General features: G+C 61.5%; 2 protein-coding genes across 2 annotated transcripts; one reads left to right on the top strand and one right to left on the bottom strand.

The window, feature by feature from the left end:
• Nucleotides 1-596: 596 nt before the first annotated feature.
• SDSL (serine dehydratase like) lies at nt 597-5,697 on the top strand. The gene is made up of 7 exons (XM_087828796.1): nt 597-770; nt 978-1,017; nt 1,703-1,842; nt 2,504-2,592; nt 3,245-3,472; nt 4,429-4,553; nt 5,504-5,697. The coding sequence occupies exons 1-7, from the start codon at nt 597-599 to the stop codon at nt 5,695-5,697; spliced, it is 990 nt and encodes a 329-aa protein (XP_087684922.1).
• Nucleotides 5,698-14,186: 8,489 nt separating this feature from the next.
• Nucleotides 14,187-22,200, bottom strand: LHX5 (LIM homeobox 5). Its single transcript, XM_016203045.2, has 5 exons — nt 22,028-22,200; nt 19,918-20,141; nt 19,054-19,331; nt 18,260-18,425; nt 14,187-14,554 (listed from the first exon to the last, which is right to left on the bottom strand). Exons 1-5 carry the CDS (start codon nt 22,198-22,200, stop codon nt 14,187-14,189), a joined length of 1,209 nt encoding a protein of 402 aa, XP_016058531.2.
• Nucleotides 22,201-25,070: the final 2,870 nt, after the last annotated feature.

Genomic DNA, 25,070 nt, shown 5'->3' with positions numbered 1-25,070 from the left:
CAAAAACCACATCGGCGTTCCTCTCACATGGACGTTTCTCTCTCCCTCTCCCTTCCTCTCTCTCTAAACATCAATAAAAATCTTTAAAAAAACTACAAGGTTTTCTCCCGAGAGAGGTCCTTCCCCACCACCCTTGCCCCGCCCCTCCCGTTCGAAATCCTGTAACTCCGTTTCCCCTTCTAGAATGCGAGCTCTGGCAAAGCAGGGCCCCCTCTGGCGCGTCCAGTCCCAGGTCCCAAGGATGGGCCTACCCGGCAGTCAGGGGTGCTCAAGACATGCTTTTCTGAACGGATGATGAATGAATGACTCCTCCCACTTGGCCATGTTTTGTAAGCCCAGCGCTGGGAGCAGCCACAGTTACAGAATGAAAGGGCCCCTAGTCCCAACCTTTGTCCAGAAGGGGAAACCGAGGCCCAAGAGGAGCAGACACCTGCCTGAAGGCTCACGGGTTGGCAGCCAGACAGCAGGAAGAAGGGAGCCAAGCTGAGGGCTTCTCCACGCTCCCCTCCCCCCGGCTGGCTAAGGGGACTTGGACCTGAAGCCGCCTGGGCTGTGGCACCCCTGTCCCCCCGCAGGCTCGCTCGGAGGCCGCTGGGATGGAGAGCTCTGTGGCGGAACGTACTAAGGGCGGGCCCTTCCACGCGGTCACACCCCTGCTGGAGAGCTGGGCGCTGTCCCAGGTGGCGGGCACGACTGTCCTCCTCAAATGTGAGAATGTGCAGCCGGCCGGCTCCTTCAAGGTCAGGGGCATCGGGCACTTCTGCCAGGAGGTGAGGCTGTGAGGGAAGGAGGGGAGCAGCGGGCTTGCACCAGGCGGGGGGGCCGGGGGGGGCAGGCGGGCAGGGGCTGGGGGCGGGAGAATCGAGGTAGCAGGGATGGGACTGAGAGCCACCGGCGGGGCGGCGTGAGGAGTGTTGCAGTGGGGGGGCCGGACACCTGCTTGGGTTAGCCCCCGACCCCATGCCTTCTCTTCCTAGGCGGCCAAGAAGGGATGCAGACACCTGGTGTGCTCCTCAGGTGACCCACCCCTTTCTGCCTCCTGCGGGGCCTCGGGGCTGGGGGGGGAGATGCCTGGAGCAGCAGCGAGTCCAGGGCTCGGCCTCCTCTTAAGGGTCCAGCCTCATCAGGGTCATGATCAGGTGGCCATCTCGTGTGCCCTCTCCCAGCCCCGTTCCCGTTATTCAGGACCCCTAGTAGAAGCCACCAAACCCCGATTATTCATACAGATGTAAGCTGTGGGCTCCGAGCACTGGAAATTCTCGAGATGCATGGCTTTCAGGCACAGCTGGATCCAGGAGCTCCCACCTGCGTCCCTCCTTTCTCTTGGCTTTTCCTCCCCCTACAGCAGCTTTCTCCTCATACAGGCCTCATGGTAGCACAGTGGGCCTGAGGAGTTTCAGGCTTGCTTCCTGCCGTCCTCCCTACCCCAGCGCCAAGGGAGCACCCTCCCGACGGCTCTCCCGCACCCATGCATTGGTCCTTTGGGCCCAGCTTGGGTCATGCGCTCAGCCCTGAACCCATCAAGGGTCAGGCGACTGAGTCCTCTGACTGGCTCCGTCTCGATCATGCGTCCACCTGAGGCCAGGGAGGGGACTCAGGGGGGGCATAGGCATGTGGGGAGGGGGCGACTCACAGAGGAAAGGGAGGGGGAGGGAGAAAGTTTGCCAACAGGGCCCGCCGCGCCCCCTTCTGCTCCGCACAGGGGGCAACGCGGGCATCGCGGCCGCCTACTGCGCTCGGAAGCTGGGCGTCCCGGCCACCATCGTGCTCCCCGAGGGCGCCTCCCAGCGGGTGGTGCGGAGGCTGCAGGGGGAGGGCGCCGAGGTTCAGCTGAGCGGCAAGGTGAGGCCCGGGAAGGGGCCCCAAGGGCAGGGCCGATCCCCTCCACGCCTCCCCACCCCGAGACCGTCCCGGTTGCCTTTGTAATCCTCACCCGAGGATACTTGTTCCATTGATTTTTAGAGACAGTGTGTGGGGGGGAGACAGAGAGAGACATCAAGGCGTCCAGGGAGACGCTAAGGGCAGCTCGGCTTCAAAGCCCGTGTTTGTTTCAATGTTTCAAGAGAAAGACGCCCATCCCTCCGGCTAGATGGGGTGCCACGTGGGCGGGGATGCCACGTGGGCGGGGAATGCCACGTGGGTGGGGGTGCCACGTGGGCGGGGATGCCACGTGGGCGGGGATGCCACGTGGGCGGGGAATGCCACGTGGGCGGGGATGCCACGTGGGCGGGGAATGCCACGTGGGTGGGGAATGCCACGTGGGCGGGGATGCCACATGGGCAGAGACCATTTCTTTGTCTCCTCCAGCTGCCCCTGGCACAGGACGAGGCCCAGAGCGGGCACTGTGGGGTGCCAGAGGAATGGGCAGGGGCTGTTTGGGGCCCCCTTGTCCCCCTGTACCCCTTAGGAGAGGGGATGGGCTGGAGGGGGTCCTCCTGAAATGCTGTTAGTTTGGGTTCCCAGGAGCTGACTGCCGGGTCTTCCGACCTCTGTTTCCCTTTAGGTCTGGGACGAGGCCAATCTGAGGGCACAAGAGTTGGCCAAGAGGGACGGCTGGGTGAACGTGCCCCCGTTCGACCACCCTCTGATATGGTAAGGCTGGGGCCCCTCCCCCCCAGGGAGCTCAGAGTTGAGAAACCCTCATTGAATCAGGGGTCCTCCCTTTGGATAAACGGGGAAACTGAGGCCCGGAGAGTAGAAGAGGCATAGAGTCCGGGCACACTGGGGTCAGACCCCGCCTCCGCCACTTGTGAGTTGTGTGACTGTAAAGCATCGCACCGCCTCGTGCCTCAGTTTCCCCATGTGTAAAAGGGAAACGCTAATAGTAAGTCCCCTTTATGCAGCGTGTCCTTAGGAGCACATTCAGCCCAGGGATTCCGCCCTGAAGCCCTAGAGGTGGGTGCTTTATGCCCGTTTGACGGGAGGAAATTGATGCACCAAGGGGCCGAGCAACTTGCTTGAGATCACACAGCTAGTAAGTGGCAGAGACGTGAGGCCCAAGGTCAAGAACTTGAGTTGATAGGGTTCCAGGTGCTATGCTGGCCCCAGGGGCGGGGGGGGGGGGGGGTGACGAGTGGATGAATGAATTCAATGACGAAAGCGGAGTGAACCAAGCACGACAGGGGCTCCCCTCCCTTAGCTGCGGGTGGGGAGGGGGTGGCCGTGAGGGAGTGTGTGTACACGGGAGCCTTTGGAGCTGAGGGTCCCCCTCACCCGGCTCCCCCCCCGTTTCCCTGCCCCCCAGGGAAGGCCACGCCAGCCTGGTGCGGGAGCTGAAGGCAGCCCTGGGGAGCCCTCCGGGGGCCCTGGTGCTGGCGGTGGGGGGTGGGGGGCTCCTGGCCGGGGTGTCAGCAGGCCTGGCGGAGGTGGGCTGGCAGCACGTGCCCATTGTCGCCGTGGAGACCCGCGGGGCCCACTGTTTCCACGCGGCCGTGGAGGCAGGCAGGCTGGTCACGCTGCCCAACATCACCAGGTGGGTGCGGGCTGGACATTTGGGGGAGGGGGGCTGGAGGGGGAGGATGCAGCCGCCCCAGGGCCTGCCAGCCCCAACTCGCCCAGGCGGGGGACACTCGGAGGGTCCCCTTCACCTGGGACTCCAGCCACGGCCCTGCTGGAAAAGTAGATGAAGGACCCGATTCGTTTAAGTCTCATCAGTGAGCAAAACAAGCCTTCGCTGGTCTGTATCGTGACCAGAGCCACGGAAGCGTGTGGCGGTTTGAAAATGTAGGCGAACACCAAGCAGCAAAAAACCAGATGTCACCCTCGCTTCCACCACCCAAGGACGGACGTTGCTCCGATTAGGCTGCATTTTCCCCAGTTTTGTCTCCCCCCCCCCACGCATCCTTACCTACAAATGAGATGTACCCGGCACGAAGTAAGTGCTCAACAAATGTTTGTGAAATGGACAAACGCGTCAGTTACATATTTTTAACAGTTGAGATTCTAGCCTTCAGACGGCTTTGAAACCTCTAGTTTTCTATTCATGTTATATAACATGAACATACTTTGTGGTTTGTTTTTTGTGGTTTTTTTTTTTTTTTTTTTTTTTTGGCAACGTCATTAGACAACTTTTTCCCCATTGGGTTTTGTACCTGATTTTAATGCAACCGAAGAAAAGTTCTCATAAACGAATTAAGGAACAGAGAGTGGCCCAGCCTCCAGACCCCGCCCCCTCTATTCCTCATGGCCCCTCCCGCCACCATCCAACGTGGTGGATGCTGTGTGAGTCACCGAGGCCTTCCACAGACACGACCTCAAACTAGGTGGCTTCACACAATAGAAATTTATCTCTTCACAGCCCTGGGGGCTTGAAATCCAAAATCAGGGTGCGGGCAGGGCCGGGCTGGGGCCTGGGGCGGGGGCGGGCTGGGTCTGTGTGAGGAGGAGCCGGATTCACCAGCTCTTCCCTGCCCCCCGCCCCTCCTACAGCGTGGCCAAGTGCCTGGGTGCCAAGACAGTGGCTGCGAGGGCCCTGGAGTGCACGCAGGAGTTCAAGGTCCTGTCTGCGGTGGTGGAAGACAGCGAGGCAGTGAAGGCCGTGCAGCGGTTCCTCGGTGAGCGAGCTCTGTCCCCCACCTGGGCTCAGGCACCCTCAGGGATCCCCTGGCGAGAGCATGGTCTCGCCTGTGTCTTCAGCGCCTGTCCCAGGGCCGGGTCTGCAGTAGCCTCACAACAAGGGCGCCCTGAGCAGATGGAAGGGCTGGGGATGGAGAAGGGGCGGCTTGCGCTGTGTCCGGCCTCCAGCCTTTTGTAGATGCTCTTTCCTCGAGCTGCCCATCCCTGGCCCTGCTCCCTGTCAGTTTCATGAGACCAAGGGCGACTCGGCCATCGTGGCACCTCCTCCAGGAAGCCTCCTTCGATCTCTCGTCCCCACCCCCCCCGGGCTGGAGACTGCCTTGCACCAAGCCCACTAATCTCATAACTGCCTGATTCTTACCCGTCTTACGTCACTAGACTGTGAACTCGTCGAGGGCAGGGGCTGGTGTGTCTTGTTCGCTGATGTGTCCCCAGGGCCTTCCGAGGACAGGGCCGAGCAGGGGGTGGGCGTGTGTGGGATGAATGGATGGATGTGGGAGCGGAGGGGTGGGTAATGGACAGGTGGGTGAGCAAATGGATTGATGGGGGGAGCTGATGAATGACATAGACGTGAATGGACGGCTGGACGCTGATTAATGGGCACGTTGATGGATGGACAGACAGACAGTCGAGTGATGGATAGTGGATGAAAGGATGGATGGATCGATCGATGGATATGGTGATTGATGGCTACACTAATAGATGGACAGACAGACAGTCTAATGATGGATGGAGGACTAGATGGATGGGTAGAGAGATGAAAGGTGGATGGGCGGAGAGATTGATGGACCGAGAGGGAGTCAGACAGATAGGCTGAGGTGGCTGGCTGGCTGGCTTCATGGACTTGCGAGGTCCAGAGCCTGCTGAGCACTGACTGGTTGCCCCCCTTTCCTCCTCCACCCGCACCCCCACCCCCTGCTCTGGGCAGATGACGAACGCATGCTGGTGGAGCCTGCCTGCGGGGCAGCCTTAGCTGCCGTCTATTCGGGCCTCCTGGGGCGGCTCCAGGCTGAGGGCCGCCTGGGCCCCTCCCTGGCCTCCGTGGTGGTCATTGTGTGCGGAGGAAACAGCATCAGCAGCCAGGAGCTGCAGGCTCTGAAAGCCCAGCTGGGCCTGGGCTGAGAGCTCCAGATCTGGGAGGGCCGGCTGCACCCCAGAGACCCCCAAGAGGCTCCTGTAGCTGCCCGAGGAGCCTCTGTGCTCATGGATGGCAGCGGAAGCTGCCCTGTGCTTCTGTGCTGGCCGCCTCCTGCAGGAAGCCCTCCTGAACCGCTTCCTTCAGCTCCCCCCGCAGCCCCGGCCAATAAACGCTTTCTGAGTTGAGTTTATAACTCTGGTGGGTCTGTTCTCGCAACAGGAATTGGGCCCAGTTGCGTCCAAACCCAGTGATTTTCAATATGACTGTGTTTCTCGGGCCTCGGCCTTCTCTGTGTGGGGGTTGGTGGTGGAGGGACATTGAGGAAGGAGGTGGGACGTCCAGGTCAGTCTGGACACTCCTGTGGGCCACAAGGAGGATGGGGACTGGTCCTGGCATCTGGCGCCTCCCACTCCTGGGAACGGTCTCTAAGGAAACGGGAGGGAAATTAGCATATTGGAGCCACCAGGGGGCAGCAAAGTGCCTCCGATGGGGAATCCTGGCCCGGGACAGGGGAGGCCGCCCGGACTCTCTGGTCTTCTGACTCTTCCCTCCAAGTGGAGGGTGCTGAGGCCCCAGAGAGGGCTGAGGCCGAAGGTCTTACATGGGGAGCTCTACCCAACCCTCCCTCGCCCTGCAGGAAACACGTTCAGAGAGTGTGGGGTCCAGTTGGCGCCACAGCCCCTGGCAGCATCAACCCCCTGGTCCCACTGAGGCACCCTTGCTATGCTCTGCCTGCTTCTAAATCCTACATACCCTTCAAAGCCCAGTGTAGGGCAGCCTCCTCCCTGAAGCCTTCGGGGATTGCTCCAGCCAGCTACAAACCCCCCACCCCGCGCTGGAGCTCCCCTCCACCCAGGTGCTCCGTCTCCCAGGCCGGCCTCCGCCCTCGGCCGCACCCCTGGGAGACTTGTCAGCTGTGGTTTGCCCCTCTCTCGGTCTCGGCAGGCTGGAGATAAGAGGCTGAGGGGCCTGTTGACTCCGTCCAGATAACACGTGTGGGCTCCCTGGGTTTAGCCCTCCCTGGCTGACACCTGGGGAACGCCGAGGGGGGGGGCACGGGGAGGGAGCAAGGAAGCAGGCGATGGGAGCTGAGGCCAGGGACGCTCCGGCTGATGTAGGGAGGTGAGCTGCAGAGACTCTGCCCTCCCGATGCTCGGTGGGAAAACGGAGACCCTCCCGGGGGTCCTGGGAGCAGGACTTCTTGGAGTCAGTCCAGGGCCGCCAGGTGCGTGTATGTGCTTGAGATACCCCCAGCTTTCCGTCTGCACCGGTGCCTCTCTCCAGGGCCAGAGGATCCAGAGATGCCTGGGAGGCTATCCCTCCCCACCCCCAATCCGCCCCCCCCACGAGCGGTGGCCCGCAGCCAGTGACTGACCATAAGGAATAGAAAAGGCAGGCTCCGTTGCACCCTCAAGGCAGTTCTGTGGAGCCAGCCCAAGTCCAGAGCCCCTCCCGGGATCAGGCTGGGGCCAGACTCCACCTGACCCCCCTCTGCCCCCCTCTGCTCTGGGCCCTCCCTTAAGAAGTCACCAGCCAAGAACCCCTGGCTCAGGCTCTGCTGGCGGAAAAGCCAACCTGACTGGACCCTCTCCCCCTGTCCCCCTCTCCGTCCCACCGGCCTCTCTCTGCCCCAGTGTTTGTGCTGTTTAAACTCCACCAAAAATGTCACGGGCAGGTTTCTCGCCTCCCTTCCAAACTCCCTGATAAATTCCACCGGCTGGGCAACCCCAGGAGAGGCTTTCTGGAGCACGGAACCCCATAAATCACCCGCTGCCACCCCGGTGTGGGCAATATCTTATGTAAAAAGGCGTTTCCCGGGAGCACCACCAGCAGGAAGATCCTATTACCAGCCGCCCCATTAATTACAAAAAGTCAAGTCGACCCTTTGCTGCGATTTTTTATCTTAAGTCCCCAAACTGATTACCGTCACCAACCCGCCCCTTCCACCCAAAAAAACCCATGAAAAATAAATGTTTGAAGAAGAAATACCCAAGTCCCTCCTTTTGGGGAGAACCAGCAGAGAGAGAAGTAGGTGGGAAAGGGCCTTTTCCCCTTCCTTTTAAGGTAAAAGTGCGTGAGGGATTTAATTTCCTTGCCTCCTGGACCCGAGGAAGTAGGGGCTACAATTCGTCCCATATTACAGACGAGGAAAACTGAGGCTGGCCTGCAGTTACTGGACCTAAGCTCTTTCTCCTGAGATGGGCGGGCAGGAAGTGGGCCGGGCTGGGTGTTTAAATACCTGAGTCAATCCCCACCTCTGATTCTTTCCAGCTGGGAAACCGGGCAGGTGAATTAACTTCTCTGAGCCTCGGTTTCCTCTCCTGCAAAGTGAGGGCTGACGGCAGTCCTTGAAGGCCTCCAGGGAGAAGACAATAGCAAGCAGAGGACACCAGCCAGGCACGTCCCTTGCCTGGGTGGCTAGCGGCCTCCCCACTGGTCGTCTGGCTGCCAGTCTTGAGGCTGCCCCCTCCCCGTCCCCACCCTGATTTAGGATAAAAAACACCCATCACCTTGCCCTACAGGGCCCTATATCATCTGGTTCCTGCCCAGCTTTTGGGATCAGATCTCAGCAGTCAGCAACTTCTCCTTATTCAGGCTTTGGCTGGGGCCCAGAGAGGGTCAGTAACCTAGTCACAGTCACACAGCACAGCCACAGCAAAGACGGTCCCAAACTCATTGCCACCTCGGGTTGTGCCAGATCCATCCTGCACCAATCCATGAACTATCTTTACTGTTACCTAATTCATACGTTTGTTATTTTTTCAAATCCTCATGAGAGAAACATCGATGGGAGAGAGAAACAGTGATCAGTTGCTTTCCTACATGCCCCGACTGGGGTTCGAACCCAAAACCCAGGCATGAGCCCCTGACTGGGAATCAAACAGGATGTTGCTCAACCGACAGAGCCACTTGAGGCCAGGCTAATTCATATGTTTCTTGAAGCCTTAACTGCTTTTTAGAAAGAAAATGTTATCACCCTTTAAATGGAGAAACAGTATCACTTCCCAGAATTAGATAGTAAGTGTTGCAATAACAGCACCAGGCAGAATGAACGTCGCTACATTGTCACCAGCTTCCCTGGGCCGGCAGCAGGCCCCGCGTTTCACCTGCAGTTTCTTAGAGGCGCATTTAAGACTCGCTAGCACCAGACAGAGGCTCTTCCTAAAATAATCACCTGAGGATATTTTTTCTTTCTTTCCCCCCCAAACATGTTTTTATTGATTTGAGAGAGAGAGAGGAAAGGAGAGGGAGGGAGGGACAGAGAGGAGCCTCGCTTGGCTGCCTCCTGCACGCCCCCTCCTGGGGATCGAACCTGCAACCCCTGTGTATGCCCTTGACTGGGAATTGACCCCTCGACCCCTTGGTGCGCGGGCAGGCGCTCTAACCGCCGAGCCACACCGGCCAGGGCTCGCTGCTATATTATTGTTAGTTCATTTAGTGTTGGTTGCTCAGCAGCCTGCTGCATGCCAGGCACTGCTCCTAGACTATGACCTATGTGGCCGTATTTAACCCTTGCAGGGACCCTGGCTGTTAGATACTATTGTGCCCTTTTTACAGACGGCAGAGCCGAAGCTCAGAGAGGTTGCGTGCCCAGCGTGGGGTCACACCGCCCCTGGTCTCCAGCTGCTCACAGCTGGGATGAAGGAGGGAGCGGGCTGAGCGGGGCAGGTGCCCGGCGGGCATCGCGAGCTCGGCCGGCTGCGTCCTCCTGCGGTGGTTTGACCGTGGACTTGGGGCCCCTGCGGCTGCTGAGAGGAGAATTTCCTATAAGGTTTTCCTTCATGGAGAAAAGAGGTAGTTGAGGCCTGGCCGGTGGCTCAGTTGGTTAGAGATCTGCCCGATACTCCAAAGTTGCGAGTTCGATCCCCAGTCAAGGCGCACGCAAGACTCAGCTAGCGATACGTGAACAAGTGGAGCGACAAATCAATGTTTCTCTCTCTCAAATCAATAATAACAATGATAATACTAAAGGGATGGTTGAGAACCTGGGTCTGTTTTTAAACCAAAGCTTCAAAAACCAAACGTGCACCCCACCCCCTGGGGACCAAGCGCATTCTGGCTCTGATGTCCTGGGCGAGGCCTGAGCGTCTGCATTTCCACCCAGCTTCCCGCTGCTGCTGCTGTTGGTCCGCCGGCCACACCTTGAGTGTCGAGGGGCTAGAAGATGTGAATTCTGATCCCAACACCTCCGTAAACCCTCTGTGGCCTCTCAGGCCAGTCTCTGGCCCTCCCCAAGCCTCGGTTTCTTTCCCAGATCAATGGGGGCATTGCCTTACCTCTGGAACAGTCTCTGGAGAATAAAAAAATAGGAGCAGAGTCGTCATTCTCTGTGTGCATGCCACAAAGCCAGGGGCACCTGCTGGGGTGAGGGGTTTCCTCCCAAGGCTCCCAGGAGCCCATGGGCAGGTGCTGGGGGGAAGCAGGGGGTGGTGGTCCCTGAGCCCCAGCACAAAATGCAGAAAGAGGGGGCCGGGCCTGGGAGAGGCGGTGGAGAGGTTCCCGTTCATCACAGAAATGGCCCATTTGCAATGATCGGTTGCCCAGGTGTTAATAACGCTAATGGCAGAGGAAGGGTAAACTCGGTCACTCGGCTGAACAGGAGAAATATGCAGAGAAGGGCTCGGGCTCCCATAAATCAGCCGCGCGCAGCGCGACCAGGGAGGCAGGACTTAAAATTCCGGTCAGGAGATGGGTCCTCTCATAATCCGCGCTGGAGAGGTAATTTATTCTGTTTATATCTTTTTACTGCACGGCGAGGCTCGGGAGCAGGGCCCCTCCACAGCCATTCTGCATTTTAAATATTAGTCCTAAGCACAGTGGGTCGGCTCTCACGCTCCGCGGGGCGTTTATTTCGGGACAGGGGGACAGGGATGGGGGCCCGGGACAGCGTGCAGGATGGGGCCAGGCACACGGGTGTGAATGCGCAGTGTCGTCGGGAATTACAGCCCAGAGGCGGGGGGGGGGACACCTTCCCTCTCCCCCAGGGCGGGAGGGCGCGAACGGGGGCTGGCTGGCCCCCTCACCTGCAGGCTTCGAAGTATTTTTCTTTCCTCTCAGAATTCGTTTATTTTGAAATGATAATAAATACAGGTGATGGGGAGATAGAACGAGATGAACGGATACATTAATGGACAGGGAAGTGGGGGGAGAGAAAGAAACAGGGGCGGGCTTGGGGAAGAGGAAGCCGTTGTGCCTCTTGACCTTGGCGGTTTTCTTAGGCTCTTGGCCCCTCTGGGCAGCTTTGTTTAACCCGGGAAGGCGTTTGAACAAAACCCAGGGAGGTTGCTGGCAGGAGGAACTGGCACTCATCGGACCCTTTCTTAAACAATCTCTTTTTACAGAGGCTGGAGAGCATTCGTTTTATTCATTCATTCATTCATCCATTCATCCATCCATTCATTCATTCATTCATTCATTCATTCACTCATCCGTCCACCTGGGTCGTTACTAGACAGAGTGAGGCTTTACCAGTGATGGGCTCTGTCCTGGGCCCAGGGACAACGTGGGGCCTGGAAGCAGAGGTTCTTGATTGAAAACCTGGCCCTGCTTCTCCCCAGCTCTGCGACCCCAGGCAGCTCACTTCGCTTCTTGGGCCTCAGTCTCCGCGTCTGCAAAATGGGGCCTTACCACACTCATCCTGCAGGGGCGCTGCGAGGGCTGAACCGGACTCCCGGCCGGGCTGCCCGAGCCATGGTCCTGCACGTTCCGAGGCATGGGGATGAACTGGGGAGCTTGACAAATGAGAAACCTCCTGGTACCACCCCAGAGAGCGATTCCAGAGCGTGTGTGTAGGGGTGTGTGTGTGAGAGAGTGAGGGTGGGGGTGGGGACTGAACCCGGGACCTAGATTTCCTGAACCTTGGCCACAGGTTAAATTTATATCGCTTCGATGTGGCCGAGAGGTCACTGTGAGCCCATTTCGCAGAGGAGCAAACCAAGGCTCAGAAGGGTGATGGAGTGACCAGGCAGGTGGTCTCCTGGACACCACGACCCTGCCCTGGCCTCTTCCCCTCCCCCTCCCAGGTGACCTCTGCTCCCAGCTCTTCTCACTGGTGAGCGCTCAGAGGACGGCCCATGGGGAGTGAGCCCCACGTGTGGCTCATGACCCCAGAGATGAGCAACCCTCTGGAAACCTGGTTTCTGGGGCCACCCTCTGAGACTGGAAGACCCCCCTCCCCCCCAGGGTCATTCAAGTGTCCCCTGGCACGAGAGTGGTCTTCTGTCCCCTCCGTTTCTTTCACACTGAAGTCGTGGGATTCGCAGGCTCTGTGTGTCTATGTGGATGATCTCTTGTTCTAAAATGAAAGAGAGAGAGAGTCTGGAAAGGAAATACATCAGCTACATTACCACAGAGCCCGAGATTCGGGGTGGTTCCATTTTCTCTCTTTTGTTTACCTGGAATTTCTAAATTTCCTTCAATAAGCAAGTTGCATTTGTCAGACAAAGACAAAGGCACAAGGAGAGGAAAGATAAAGCCAGGCCGCCCCGCGCTGTTCTCCAGAAGCCCACAGAAGAGAAAACGGAGGAGCAGGGCTCTCCGCCTGTGTGCACCCCCTGGGGGCCCACGCGTCCCCATCTCCTACCCCCTTCCTTTCCTGCTGCCGCTAAAATGGGCAAGACCCCTGCACCCCAAGCCTGGGCGCAGAGGATCCAAGGGCAGGACCCTCTTCCATTTATTTTTATCTCCATCTGCAGTGTCCGAGCCAGAAGGGAACGTAGGGAGCGCTCTTTCCAATCCCTTCTGTAAGTAGGGAAACTGAGGCAAAGAGGGAGGGGCCTGTCTTTAGGCAGCGGCCTCAGGCCTCCTAAGCCTTCGGCCATGAAGGCCACGCACGCACCACACGGCAGCCACGGCCTGGCTCCCGGGCTCCACGCTCCTGACACAGCCCCGCAGGCGGCAGGCGTCCGCTCCCCAGCCCGGGGGGATTCTGTTTGTTTGTTTTTGTAGCACCTGGAATTGCATGGGGCATAATTAGGAGGGAGCTAGACTCTGTGGGACACGCTGGGGACAAACAAATCACACATCAAATATTTTGAAGGTTTGCTGGGTGCCCGGCAGGCGTGTGGGAGCCGGGTGCTGTAGGAAGCGCGGGGAGATGCTGTTCCCGCAGCACAGGAGCTGCCAAAAAAAAAAAAAAAAAAAAAGCAGCCCCCTTCCTTACCTGATAGCTCCCAAAAGAACTCACTTCGACCAGGAGAGGTCTCTGCACCCATCGAGTCTGCTTTTATGCCAGAAACAAGAACCAGAGAAAAGAATTGTCCCTTTCATTCTGAGCGACTATGAAGACAGACGAAAAAAGAAACCACACAGCACTGAGGGCAAAAAAGAATTTTTTTTTTTATTAATCTTTCTTTTTAGAAAAGTTGATTCTGTTTGTGTGTTGTTTTTTTTGTGCTTTTTTTTTTTAGGTTTTTTTTTAGGTAAACCTTTCCGCTTCCCCTCCCCCACTCTGCCCACCCTCCTCTTAAAAATATAAAAATGTCCAGCCCCAGTTAACTAGAGTACAATAAATAAACAGTAAACACAAAAACATACTTTATTTGTTTCTTCTTTATACAAAATAAGGAAACTAGAAGCGTCCAACTTCCAAAAAAGTGTTAATACTGTACATCCTGACGGCCCAGCCTCCAGGCCCAGGGCAGGGAGGGGGGGTCGGCGGGCCGGAGCCCAGAAATCTCGGCGCCCGGCCCAGGGGGGGAGCAGGGTGGGCGAGAGTTCCAGTCCGGCCTGGACCCCCCCCCCACGCCCCCGGGCTCAAAGGGGAGTCAGGAGGGGGTGGCCCGGCCCTGCTGGCGGCGCTCCGACGGCCCCGCCTTCCCCGAGGCGCTGACCTTGATCCTCCAGAGCGGCCGCCAGGGGGCACCCGCGCGCAGGCCGACGCGTTTCTCCCCGCGCCGCCCGTCGGTGTTTCGGGCGCGCCCCCCGGCCGGCGCGCTCTCTCCACCCCTCTTCCTTCTCAATGTGTCCCCTTTCCCCTCTCTCCCTTCAGTCTCTCTCTTTTCTTTATCATCTCGTTTGAAAGACGGGGAGAGCAGAGTTAGACATAAGATGACCAAAATGCCACTCGGGTTGCGGGGGGAGGGGGGGGGACACTCATCTCCGCCCCTTGGTCTCAGCCCTCTCTTGGTCCATGGAGGTGGTGGGTGGGGGTCGGGGGAAGTCTGGAGCGCGCTCGAGATCGCTTGACCCTCTGCGGTATTGACTTTGGTCCCCAGAAATTGCTCGCGACTGCCAGGAGAGCGCTGGCGGAGGGCCGGGGGTCCTGGAGAGCCCGCGAGGTGGCCGTGGGGGTGGGGGGTCGTTCCCCCTCCGCGCGCGCGCGCGCAACCGCGGCGCCGCTGCGGGTTCAGTGTGGACCCGAGAGAGAACCCCTGGGGCGGAGGTGGGGGGAGCCCCAGGCCGCCGCCGCCGCCACGTCGGGCGTTTTGGTTTGGGGAAGGCTGCGTCCCGGCGGTGGCCTGTCCCGACGGCCTTACCACACGGCGGCCTCGTTGAGCTCGGGGTTGGGGTGCGACAGGGGTCCGCTGTAGCCGCTGGCACCGCTCATGGGGAAAGGAGGGCTGGGCCCCCCGCTAAACACCTCGCCCGGCAGGGGGTGCAGCGCGCCCGGCAGGCCGGGCTCCGGGCTCGGCGTGTCCGGGTGCGAGATCATGTCGGTGAACCTGGGGTTGTCGGCGGCGTGCGGCCCGGCCAGCGGCGGCTCCAGGGCGCCCAGCGGCGTCGAGCCGGGCCCCGAGGCAGCCAGAAAGCTCGAGTCGGCCGGGGACTGCGCCTGCGACGGCGGGCCGTGCGCGAAGAAGTCGTAGTTGCCTCCCGGCGCGTAGTAGTCGCCTTGGTAGTCTGCGAAGGGCACGGGAGGAGACAGGGCGCGGTGAGAGACGGCCGGGGCAGGGTGGGACTCGCGGGGCTGGGGAGGGGGCCCGGGAGACCCCGGCCCGGGACGCGCCCGCAGGCTTGGGGCCGCCGGGAGAGGACGTTCACCCGGGACAACGCGACGCGGACTCGAGGCTGGAGACCCGCGGAGAGGCCTGCAGAGACCCAGGGAGAGGGAGGCCCGGAGCGGCGCGGACGCAGACCCGGGGGTCAAGTTGGGGAGACGGCCAAGGAGAGACGCCGTAATGGGGAGAGACTTAAACTCGGAGAGACGGAGAGATGCGCCCGGGGAGGCTCGGAGACGGCGGAGGACAGGAAGTTCCCTGACTCAGAGATGGAGAGAGACGCAGAGACAGAGTCTTAGAGTTGGCGAGAGAGACGCAGAGAGTGGGAGACACGGAAACTGCGAGAGACAGAGACGGTGAGAGATCCGCAGGGGACAGAGTGAAGGGGCACAGAAGAGGGGACCGAGCTGCACGAGTCGGAGACAAGAAAAGAGACCCAGGGATGGCGCGGAGAGGTCGGAGGTCGAGTCAGGCAGATAGTCTAGGAGATGCCAAGAGGGCTGCGCGCGGTTAGACACACGCGTGAAAAACCCAGCTAGAGACCCGACCCGAGAACGGGACGGAAGGTCTGGAGAGACGGATGCGCCCAGAGACCCGGGGATGCGTCAGAGACAAAGTCAGAGACCCGGAGGCTGAGAGGCTGGAGAGGCTGGAGAGGCTGGAGAGGCACAGGGCGAGGGTGCAGGGGCGACAGGGACCAGAGCGCGCAATGGCTGAGACCCGGCGGCCACCAGGCCGGGGAGATGCCTGGACCTGGGCGTCGGGACCTGGGCGTCGGCTGGAGCACCGAGGGGCTGGCGAGTTGGGCGCGGGCACGGAAACCTGGACGCGGGCACGGAAACCTGGACGCGGAAGCGCGCACGGAGGGCTCAGGCCCTGTCCTTCGGCCTCTGCGCCCCGCCGAGTACAGCCCTGCGCCCCCTGAGCCCCTGATTTTGCACCGGCCTCCCCTGGGCCTGGAACCCAGAAAGCTGAGCCCCAGCGGCTTGGGAGACCCGGAGGACGGCTCAGCATTCTCTGGGTCATGTCCAGAGTCCCCCCGGGGCCGGGGGAAAGGCTCGGGCCTCCGGTCTCACTCGGGTGGTCGGCCAGGACACCCAGGTTCTGAAGCATCTGGGAACATTGAGCCCCTTTGAGAATCTGGCGACCGTTTGGGGCCCTCTCTCCACAAAAAGGCTCCAATGTGCGTTTTGCCCACAAATTCAGGAGGCACAGGGACTCCGGGTTACAAGCTTGCGCGTTCTCAACAAACTGTTCCTGACCTGCTCTCGAAGCCTCTCCCCCCCCACACCCTTCCGGACAGCCCGCTCCCATCCCCCCAGGCCAGCCCCTGAAGAGTTGGGGTGTGGGACCCCACGGGAGGAGCACCTTGTAGCCCTCACTGGTGACAATAACCCGCTTTGTACGGCGGGAAAACCAGCGCGCCCCGGAGGCCGGAGTCCCCTCAGCAAACCCACACCCGCTGCTCAGTCCTGGAGTCTCCGTCCGCGGGCGAATTCCGGAAGCCCCCTGCCACTCCCCTCCCCTCTCCAAACCCTGAAACCAGTCCAAACGGAGGTGTCTGCGGGCGAGGCTTGGAGACGGTTCAGGCAACGGCCAAAACGGTCGCCAATGACTTTTTAAGAACCACTCACTCCATCCTTTGGGGACCTGAAGCGCAAGGTTGGAAGCACGAATTTGGGGCCCGTAAGGGGCTGGGATGGGGGCCGGCAGGGGCCCGCAGCGAGCAGGCCGGCCGGCCAGGGCCGCGGCCCCCGCGCGCCGCGCGCCGCCTCCGCCCATATGGCGGCCGGGCCGGAGGTAATTGGAACAAACGCCGTCTGAACAGGGCACAAAAGCCGCAGCTGGGGCTTTGTCCGCGCTCCCACGGGGAGCCGCCGGCCCGCCGCCCGGCCCCTTTCTCGCCCGCCGCCCGCCGCCGCCGCCGGGATCTCCCAGCGCGGATTAGGCGGGGCTGCGTCGCTGGGGCTGGGGGGTCCTGCCCCCCATTCCCATGCCCGGGGAAGAGGGGCCGGGGTGTCCAGGTCCCCACCCCCGCCGGCAGACGCGCGGTGAAAGGAGCTGGCGGGATGGGTGGGGGTGCAATGTCCTCGGGGAATCCTTGGTTAATGACCCAGGCGGGGGGGGGGGGGGGGGAGGGGATTCCGGACTGGTAGCGCCCCAGCACCTCCTTGCACGGCCGAGATTTTGTGCGGAAGGGGCAAAGTTAGGCCGAGCGGGTCCCCGAGTGGAGAGGTCCCCGAGTGGAGAGGCCCACCCCCCGGGCTGTCCTGGGCCATCCGTCGCAGAGCCTCCTACCCCAAACCACGGCCACGCATTTGGTCCACAATTCCTGGGGACCCTGCCCAGATCTGAAGCTCTAACCTCCCAGGCCTGCGGATGTACCAAGACCCCATCCTCTTTCCTGGGTCCACCCCCGCTCTCTCTGGGGGCCTGGCCCCCAAACCCCCTTTTCTAGGAGAAGTCGCCTCTCCCCAAACCGAGCTACTAGCCCCCAACCCCCGCAGGCCTGTGGTACTGAGCAGCTCCGAGGGGAGACCCAGCTCAGGCATGGGCACTCCGGGGGCTCCCCAGATTCAGAGGCTCCAGAACAGAGGGGGTGGTGCCCTCCTTTAGCCCACAATCTGGGAAGGGGAGGGCGCTGAGCAAGTGCTGCAGTGGCCCAGAGCACAGGGAGCCTCCCCGGCCCTGGGTGGCGGAGCTGGACCGGTCGGGAGGAACTGGAGGGATGGGGAAAGGAGAGAGGAGAGAGATGGGGGAAGGAGAAGGGGGGGTGACCAAGAGGAAAGCTCACCCGGACCCAGCCCGGGGCATTAACCACGGAACGGCTCTTGGCAAACTCCCGCTACTCGCCCCCGCAGCCCCCGAGACGCAGTTGGGAACTGGCTGGCCCAGTCCTTGAGCCCTCAGCTGCCACCAGACACCCGCGCGCTTGGGGCTGGAGCGTGGGCTTGAGTCCCCCCAGAGCCACTGCCTGCCCCTGGGCTTCCCCTGCCAGGTGCCTGTGGGCACAGAGCCCAGAGCCGCGGGGCAGAACCCAGAGAGCAGGCTGGGGGCCGGGGGGGGGGGTGAACCCCGACTCTTCCATCCCTCCCGCCAGCACTGCCCTCCAGTGCCCGGGTTCCTGCCAGTGCCCAGTACGCCGGGCGCGGGCATGGCAGGAGGGAGGCTGCTTGTCCCGGCGGGCAGGGCGCATGCGGGTCTGCGGGTGCCGGCTTGTATGACGGGCGGGCGTGTGTGGGCCAGCGGACCTCTCCGGGCGTTTGCCAGGTAGTGTATCCGGGGTGGAGTATGTCTGTGTGCTCTCATGTGTCCCCAGGCCTCCGAAGTCGGTGTGCCCGCGTGTCCCGTGTGGATGTGTGTTGTTGCTTGCCTGGTGTGTTGCCCGTATCACTGGGAACCCGAGTGTCTGATTTTGCATCCAGGAAGGATCTGTAGGTGAGCGTGTGTGTGGATGTGTCTGTTCAAGTGTGTCCATTACTGTCCAGTGTGAGTAAGGGGGGGGGGTCCCTGGGCAGCCAAGAGCTCAGGATCCGCTCTGAGCTCTCCGACCCCAGAAGGCTGGGGGCCTCGGTGTAGGGCAGAGCATCTCCGGGGGGCCCCTTACCTCCATAGTAGGTGTATGGAGTGGACCCCAACATTTCGGACTCGTCCAAGCGGCCACCGAGCGGACGCATGCGCCTCGGACTCCGGAAGAAGGCGTGTCTCCGGGCGCCCAGTGCGCTTAGCTGTTTCATCCTGCGCTCTTTGGACCGTCGGTTCTGGAACCACACCTGGGACCAGAGGAGGGGGCAGTGAGCTCGGTTGGGGGTGTCCTCTCCCAGCCCGGGGCCGCCTCTACTGGGTCCTAGCGCCTCCTGTCCTCCAATACTACCCGAGGCGGGGGCCGGGCCGGATTAGGCCGCAGGGGTGGAGAGGGGCCTCGGTGAACCAGCCAAGGGTGAAGGATTTTGCGGACCCTTGGGGCGACTCATAAAGACTCGGGCTTCCCGGTCCTCGGCCTGCCCGCGGCCTGACGGCTTTATAAAGGCCTCCCGCCCGGCCTGGGCCCCACCCCGGCTTCCCAGCCGGACTCTGGCCGTATGTCTGTCTGCCTGCCCAAGCATGGGCGCGGGGAGGAGGCACGTGAGGAAGTCGCCTTCTTCTCTGCTCCGTAGATGAGAGGAAGGGAGGGGGCCTGTCCCCAGCAAGGCTTAAAACCCTCCTCGAAGGGGCAGAGGCGGGATTCAGAGAGGTGAAGTGACTAGTGACTTTGGCTAGGGGTCTGACCAGAGCGCACCGACCCGGAGCGCACCGACCTGGAGCGCACGGTCTGCCGCGGGGCTCCTCTGAGCCTCCCAGCTTCTGGACGCTTCGGGGCTGGGCAAGGGGGATGGGAGGGGGCCCCGGGCCCGGCCGCACCTGGATGACACGCATGTTGAGGCCGGTCTCCTGCGCCAGCTGCTCGCGGATGTGGCGCGTGGGCTTGGGCGTGGCGGCGAAGGCGGCCTTGAGCGTCTCCAGCTGCTTGGCTTTGATGGTGGTGCGCGGGCCGCGCCGCTTGGTGCCCGAGTTCTGCTCTTCGTTTTCATTGTTGGCTGTCTCCTTGTCCGACGACGTCGAGTTGTCCGTCTCCTTGGGGTCGTCCTGGAGCGGGTCCTGGAGGTCCGGGGACAAACTGCGGTCCGTACAGGACGACACTGCGGGCGGGCGGAGTGGGAAGCGGACAGCAGCGTGATTGTGGAGCCCGAGGCCTCCACAATCGGGTAGCCGGTTCCAGCCAGCCCAGGCCACGGCCTCCCGCGCAGGGTTCTCTCGCGAACCCCGAGACAGCCCCTCCCCCAGGGGCCCCGCGTCCGCCCGCCGCCTCCAGGCCGGGCTGGGCCTCTGGAGCCGCCGTCTCGAGCCTTCTCAGCACTTTTCACCTATTGCCTGAGAAAGGAGGAGGCGCGCCCTCCGGAGAGCCCTGCCTTCTCTCTCCTGGGGGCATAAGAGGAGGGCACAGATCCCCTTGGGGCCTCAGATCTCCCTCTCCCTTCCCTCCTTCCAATTAGTGTCCTCCCAGGGCAGGTGGAAAGGGGAATTAATTGCCCAGCTCCAAAGCGGGAAAGGTGGCAACCTGGAAAAGGCCCCCGAATTGGAGGGGGGCGGGAAAAGAGCTGGTGGTCAGGCCCTGGAACTGCCTGGTGGGTGAGGGGTGGTGGAGAGCTCCGAGTGGGCCTGCGGAGCGCGCAGGGCGGGAAGCGGAGGGCGCCAGGCCCGCTGGCGGAGGAGCGAGGCCCCTACCTGAGTTGAGGCTGCCCTCCTTGAGGCTGGAGGAGCTCAGGTAGTCGTCCTTACACACGAACTTGTTCTCGTCGATGACGTACAGCTCCTCGCCCGTGGACAGCTGCTTGTTGCAGACCATGCAGGTGAAGCAGTTGAGGTGGAAGACTTTACTGCGGGCCTTGCGCACCAGGTCGCTGGGTGAGATGCCCTGCGCGCAGCCGGCGCACTTGGTGCCAAAGCGCCTGCAGACACCGCACAGCCGGTCACCTGTGCAGCCGGCCCCCCTCCAGCCCCCCGCCTCTGCCCACCCTCCCTCGCTTCTGAGAAGCCTTCGCTTCCACATCTGTCACACGAGACCTCGACCCTGTGCTCCCCCTCTGGAGCACAAGATTCCAGACAAATGTCCTGGGTTGTTCTTCGGCCGGTCATGCCTCATTCAGGTTTATTTGGACTCCGCTGGCTTAGAGCAATGGGCACAGCCCTCAGCCACGCAGAGGGCCCAGAGCACCCCAGGATGCTCCCGGACCCCCACATCCATCTGGGATGCTCGAGGCAACCTCGCCTCGCCAGGTCAGGAAGGCTTTCAAGCCAGGCGGGCGGGATTTGGACCCTACTTGTCCTTGCCTCCTGGCTCCTTTCCAGTCCGCTGGGGCCCAGCGCCGCCAGCACTGGAGAATTTCCAGTCCCCGCTGTGGGACGCACCAGAGCTAGCCAGGAGCCTGTGGACAGCAGGGCCTCAGAACAGTGGACTCTGGGAAGCAGGGACTGAGTCTCCAGTCCCCCAACATCTCTGGCCCTGGCCGGCAGCGGGGAAACACGACCAAGGGTGACCCAACACCTGCATGGCCAGCACACGGGTCGCTCAAATCCCCCCTTGCCCGCGTTCCTGGTCTAAATCCTTTCCTTCCTCTGTGAGCCCTGGGAGGAGGCCAGTCTCCTCGGAAATGGGTGGCACAGACCTGCACTAACGGGTGAGGTGCGGGGTGGGGGAGGGACAGGGCCCAGGACTTTGGGGCCCCATATCCACTCACACCCAGGTCTCTAAACAGGGCGAATTTGGGTGACGTTGATGTAGTGAGGGCCTTAGAAGCCATAAGTCACTTTTGGCTTTATCGGGCAGCCTAATTGGCCATATGCACCTTATCAAAAATCATTAGGCGCTTTGCAGTCCCAGCCACATTAGGGGCCTGGGTTCTCTGGGCGTGGGGGTGGGGGTGGTTTACACGTGTAAAGGGGAGGCTGACATTTTCTCCTATTCAAATTCCCCAGTGCTGAGCCGCCTGGCTCCGGGTGTTAATCGCAACCCCCCCCCTTCCCTGGGCCTGGAATTCGCACTCACAAAGCCGGTTTTCTGTGCGGGTGGAAGCAGGCAGGGCTGAGCTGCCCAAACCCCCACAGCCTTCCAGGCCACCCCTAGGCATTGCCCAGCTGGGGAAACTGAGGCCCAGAGGAGTGAGCCTCCTGGGCCTGCCTGAGGGCCCCTGTGCCCGGCAAGGGGAGTGACACAGCCCAGGCTAGACCTGGGAGGTCCTGATTCCCAGCTTGGATTTCCTTGGTACTTTTCAACATGGGAGAAAATATTGCAGGAGTTGGAGTGAGGGGATAAGAGGCAAAGGCTCCCTCCTCCCAACTTCAGAGGAAACCTGGCCGAGCCCCTCTGGGAAGTTTGTGTGTCTCCTGGAGGGCTCTGGGGCCGCGGCTGCCCTGCCTGGATGACAGCCTCTTGGCAAAGGTAATCCTCCTGGTGGGGGAAGCCTCCAGCCACCCCCAACTTTGCAAAAATCCTTTCTCTCTCAGAATCGGGCTTGAAGCTTCCACCCTGGAGCTGCAGCCGCTGGGAAGGGGCAGAGACGGGTCGGGAGCAAGTTTGTCAGAGCTTCCCGCGGCCGCGCACCTCCGATCCAAGCCGGCCCGGAGGAGCGACCGTGAGGCTGCGAAGCAGCTTCTTTTTAGCTCCTCTCGGCCTCAGGCCCTTTCCTTGACCAAGGACAGGAGGAGAGCAGTGGGCTGCCCGCTCCCCTTTGGAGCTGCCGAGCCCGGGAGGCTGGGGTGGGTTTCGTGGGTCCCCTTCCCCAGCGCCCCAGCAGAGCGCGCGCAGCTTGGGCGCGCAGGCTGCGCGGCCCCTTACCTGAAGAAGTCATTCTTGCAATAGAGCTTGCCCTCGCGCGAGAAGCACTTCTCCGAGAGGTTGGTCTTGCACTCGCAGCACTGAACGCATTTGATGTGCCACGCGCGGTCCAGCACGTTCAGCAGAAAGCGGTCGAGGATGGGCCGCTCGCAGCCGGCACAGTGCACCATCATAGCCCCGCGCCCCGGCGGCTCGGGCCGCCTCGCCCTCCCTCTGGGCCCCCGGCCCTCGGGCCCCCCGGCCCCGCCGCTGCGCTCCGCCTCTCGTCTCGGCAGCCGCCGGGCGAGTCCGATCCGGACCGAGACTCAGCCGGTCAAGTCCTCGGGTGCCCGCTGGCCTGGCGCTGGGCCGCCCGGGATGGGGTGGGGCGCGGCGGCGGTCACAGCCTCCTGCCCGGGGCCGCGCGCCCCGCCGCTGGTCCCGCGCTCCCCCAGGTGTCCTGGGCAGCTGCTGGCCTGGGCGCTGCTGAGCGGCTGTCCCCGGCGGCGGCGGCACTTTCCCCCACTTTCAGGCGGAGCGCATCCTCATCTTTGTGTGGCCGCCGCCTAATTCGCGCACCCTTATTCAGATTTGGTGACGTGGCGCGGCACGCAGGGCGCCCGCCGGCCAATGGGTGCGCGGTGGCCATGGCAACCTCTTAAATTTATAGCATATCTAAATTGGCTACAGCGTCGCGGTCCGGACAGAGCAAAAAAACAAGGCGTCAGTATTGCTGAGTATTAGCTGGTACCTGGTTCCGACGCGAAGTAAGTATTTACCTTCCAGTCGGGGGCTGCGGGCTGCGGGCTGGAGCCGCGCGATCTGAAAACTGCTTCTCTCTTCCCCCCTCTCTCTCTCCTCACAAATATTTGGGGGCCAGGATTCCTGGGCCTAGTGGGGGAAGGGACCCTGAACCCCCTTCGCCATCCCCGGAACTTGCAGAAGTTGCCCCGGGGGCCGGAGCGCGCTCTGCGTGCGCCTTCGCTAGCCCAGCCCAGCCCAGCCCGTCCAGACTGGAATTCCTCTCCCCCGCGCGTCCCCGGGGTCTGCGCCACAGCAACAGCGCGGCTCAGGGGGCTCCCAGAGCCGGGTGGCTGCTTTTGTCATACAAGGGGCCAGGGCCTAGGTGGCCTTGGGGGGGGGGGAGGAGAGGGGGAGACAGCGAGAATGAGAAAAAGAGAGAGAGACAGAGAGACAGAGAGAGAGCGAGCAAGTATGAATGGAGGCCCTTCGGCTGGCGTATTTTTCCCCAAACAGGCCCAGGTTCAGGCTGTCTGTGTGTCGTGGGGCCGCGGGGAGGGGGGGGGATGTTATCTGGTCAAGTCGGGACCCCAGGATTTCAGGCCTGAGCGCGCAGCCCACGGAGCTCCGGCAGAAATGTGGGGAGGGGGAGGTCCGGGGCCGAGGGTCTCCCCGAAGCCAGCTCAGAGGCGGCGGTCACCACGTCTCGTCTCTCGTTTCCTCGGTGCACCTTCAAGTTCTCGGGTCAGGGGGCCGGGGCACCGCACCGCCTAAGCCGGGAACGCTCGCTATCGGGTGGGCGCTGCTTGCACACGCGGGGCGTGCGAGACGGGGGCGCAAGTTCCATCTCTCAGAGGGCGCGGGGAGAGCGGCTCCGCGGGGCGCCAGGGGTCTGGGAGACGGTGTGTGCGGCGTCCTCAGGTGTGTGTTCAGAAGGGTGTTGGTGTGGGCCTGGTGGGGGGCAGGGAGAGGACCGGGGCTCCTTTCCCAAGGGGCCGGCCCGAGGGTTGCGCTCTGCATTTTAGGGAGGCCCGGAGCCGGCGGGGATTTTCCATCCCGCTGGCGGAAAGCGGGCGCCGGCTGCCAGGGAAGGGAAGGCCCAGGCCCGAGGGCTGGCGCAGGGAAGTGAGTTTGCACTGAGACTCGCTGTGCACCTGCTAGGGTGCGTGTACCGAGTTCCTTCGTGTATATTTGAGAATTGCGTTTTGTCTCTGTTTGTAGTTAGTAATCAGCCATGTGCGCTCAGTTGGGCGTGTGCGTCTGGGTATGGTTCTGCTCATGTCTGTGTGTTAGTCTGTGCGCTCTTGTTTCTGTTGGCCTGTGTGTATGTGTCTGCACGGACTTGCGGCCACGGGAATGCCAGGGTGTTTGTTGTGTGTGTGAGTGTGCATTTGTGTAAGATTATTTGGGTACCTGTGTGCTACCACTGATGTGAAAAGGGACTTTTAAAAATCTGAATGTGTGTGTGTGTGTGTGTGACTGAGTCTGGCGGGGTGTGTTTGTAAGTGCAGAATTGTGTGGATCTGTGTTGTGTGCCGGTCACTAAGTGCAGGTACTTGTGCATGTAGCAGTGTTTTTGTTTATGAGACTCCTGTAGGTTTTTCGGGGGGTGCACTTGTGTGTGTGCTAACAGTGCTTTACCTCTGGATTTAAAGGGGGGCAGGATTTGTGGATCCCTGTGTTGGGGCAGTTGGCGGAGACACAGCCCCTCTTGTATTTCCCAGGTCCTGTCCAGGCCTAGCGCTGCTCCCAGGCTCTAGGAGAGGTAATCTGGCTGGGGACAGGGAACTGACAGATGCTGGTCACCAGGTGGGGTATTGACCCACGAGTCATGCCTCTGAAAAGGAGTCCCCAGATCAGGCAGCCTCTGGCCCAGGGTGCTATTCCTCCCTCCTCCAGCTTGCTGAGGGACAGGTGTCCCCACAGCACAGTGGCGGGGCTGCTCCAGCCAGGCTCCGCCGGGAACAAGCAGGATGGGTGTCGCCTGGTCACCAGCCCCAACTGGTAGAGCTCCAGGGGCCCCAAATGAAACCGCAGTTTCCAGCAGTGCCTGGCCCTGCCCCCGCCCCTGGGGCATGAAGGGTCCTTGAGAGAAACGAGGAGGGGAGGGGAGGGGAGCGGAGAGAGGCGCCCGGGCTCGCAGTGGGGGCAAATTGGCCCGTCTACTCCGTCTTTGTCTCACTGGGGTTTCCTCTCTCCCGAGTTCTCTCCCGAGTCCCCCCACTTCTTTTCCTTCCTGACTCCCTTTCTTCTTATGTTCAGCCTCTGTTCTCTTTCTGTTTCCCTTTCCTTCCGTTCCTCCCTCACTTTCTTTCTCGATTTC

Source organism: Miniopterus natalensis, chromosome 20 (genome assembly GCF_054644295.1).
Source record: "Miniopterus natalensis isolate mMinNat1 chromosome 20, mMinNat1.hap1, whole genome shotgun sequence".
Classification (NCBI taxonomy): Eukaryota; Metazoa; Chordata; class Mammalia; order Chiroptera; family Miniopteridae; genus Miniopterus; species Miniopterus natalensis.
Note: the sequence above shows the minus strand (reverse complement) of the source record. Positions and strands in the feature narration are given on the sequence as shown.

Excerpts from the sequence above, each read along its gene's own strand:
- SDSL (XM_087828796.1), top strand. The coding sequence starts at position 597 with ATGGAGAGCTCTGTGGCGGAACGTACTAAGGGCGGGCCCTTCCACGCG. Across the intron at positions 1,843-2,503 it reads AGGTTCAGCTGAGCGGCAAG|GTCTGGGACGAGGCCAATCT; the intron begins GTGAGGCCCGGG and ends GTTTCCCTTTAG. Across the intron at positions 3,473-4,428 it reads ACGCTGCCCAACATCACCAG|CGTGGCCAAGTGCCTGGGTG; the intron begins GTGGGTGCGGGC and ends CCCCTCCTACAG.
- LHX5 (XM_016203045.2), bottom strand. The coding sequence starts at position 22,200 with ATGATGGTGCACTGTGCCGGCTGCGAGCGGCCCATCCTCGACCGCTTT. Across the intron at positions 19,332-19,917 it reads GGAGGGCAGCCTCAACTCAG|TGTCGTCCTGTACGGACCGC; the intron begins GTAGGGGCCTCG and ends GCCCGCCCGCAG. Across the intron at positions 18,426-19,053 it reads TCAACATGCGTGTCATCCAG|GTGTGGTTCCAGAACCGACG; the intron begins GTGCGGCCGGGC and ends CTCTGGTCCCAG.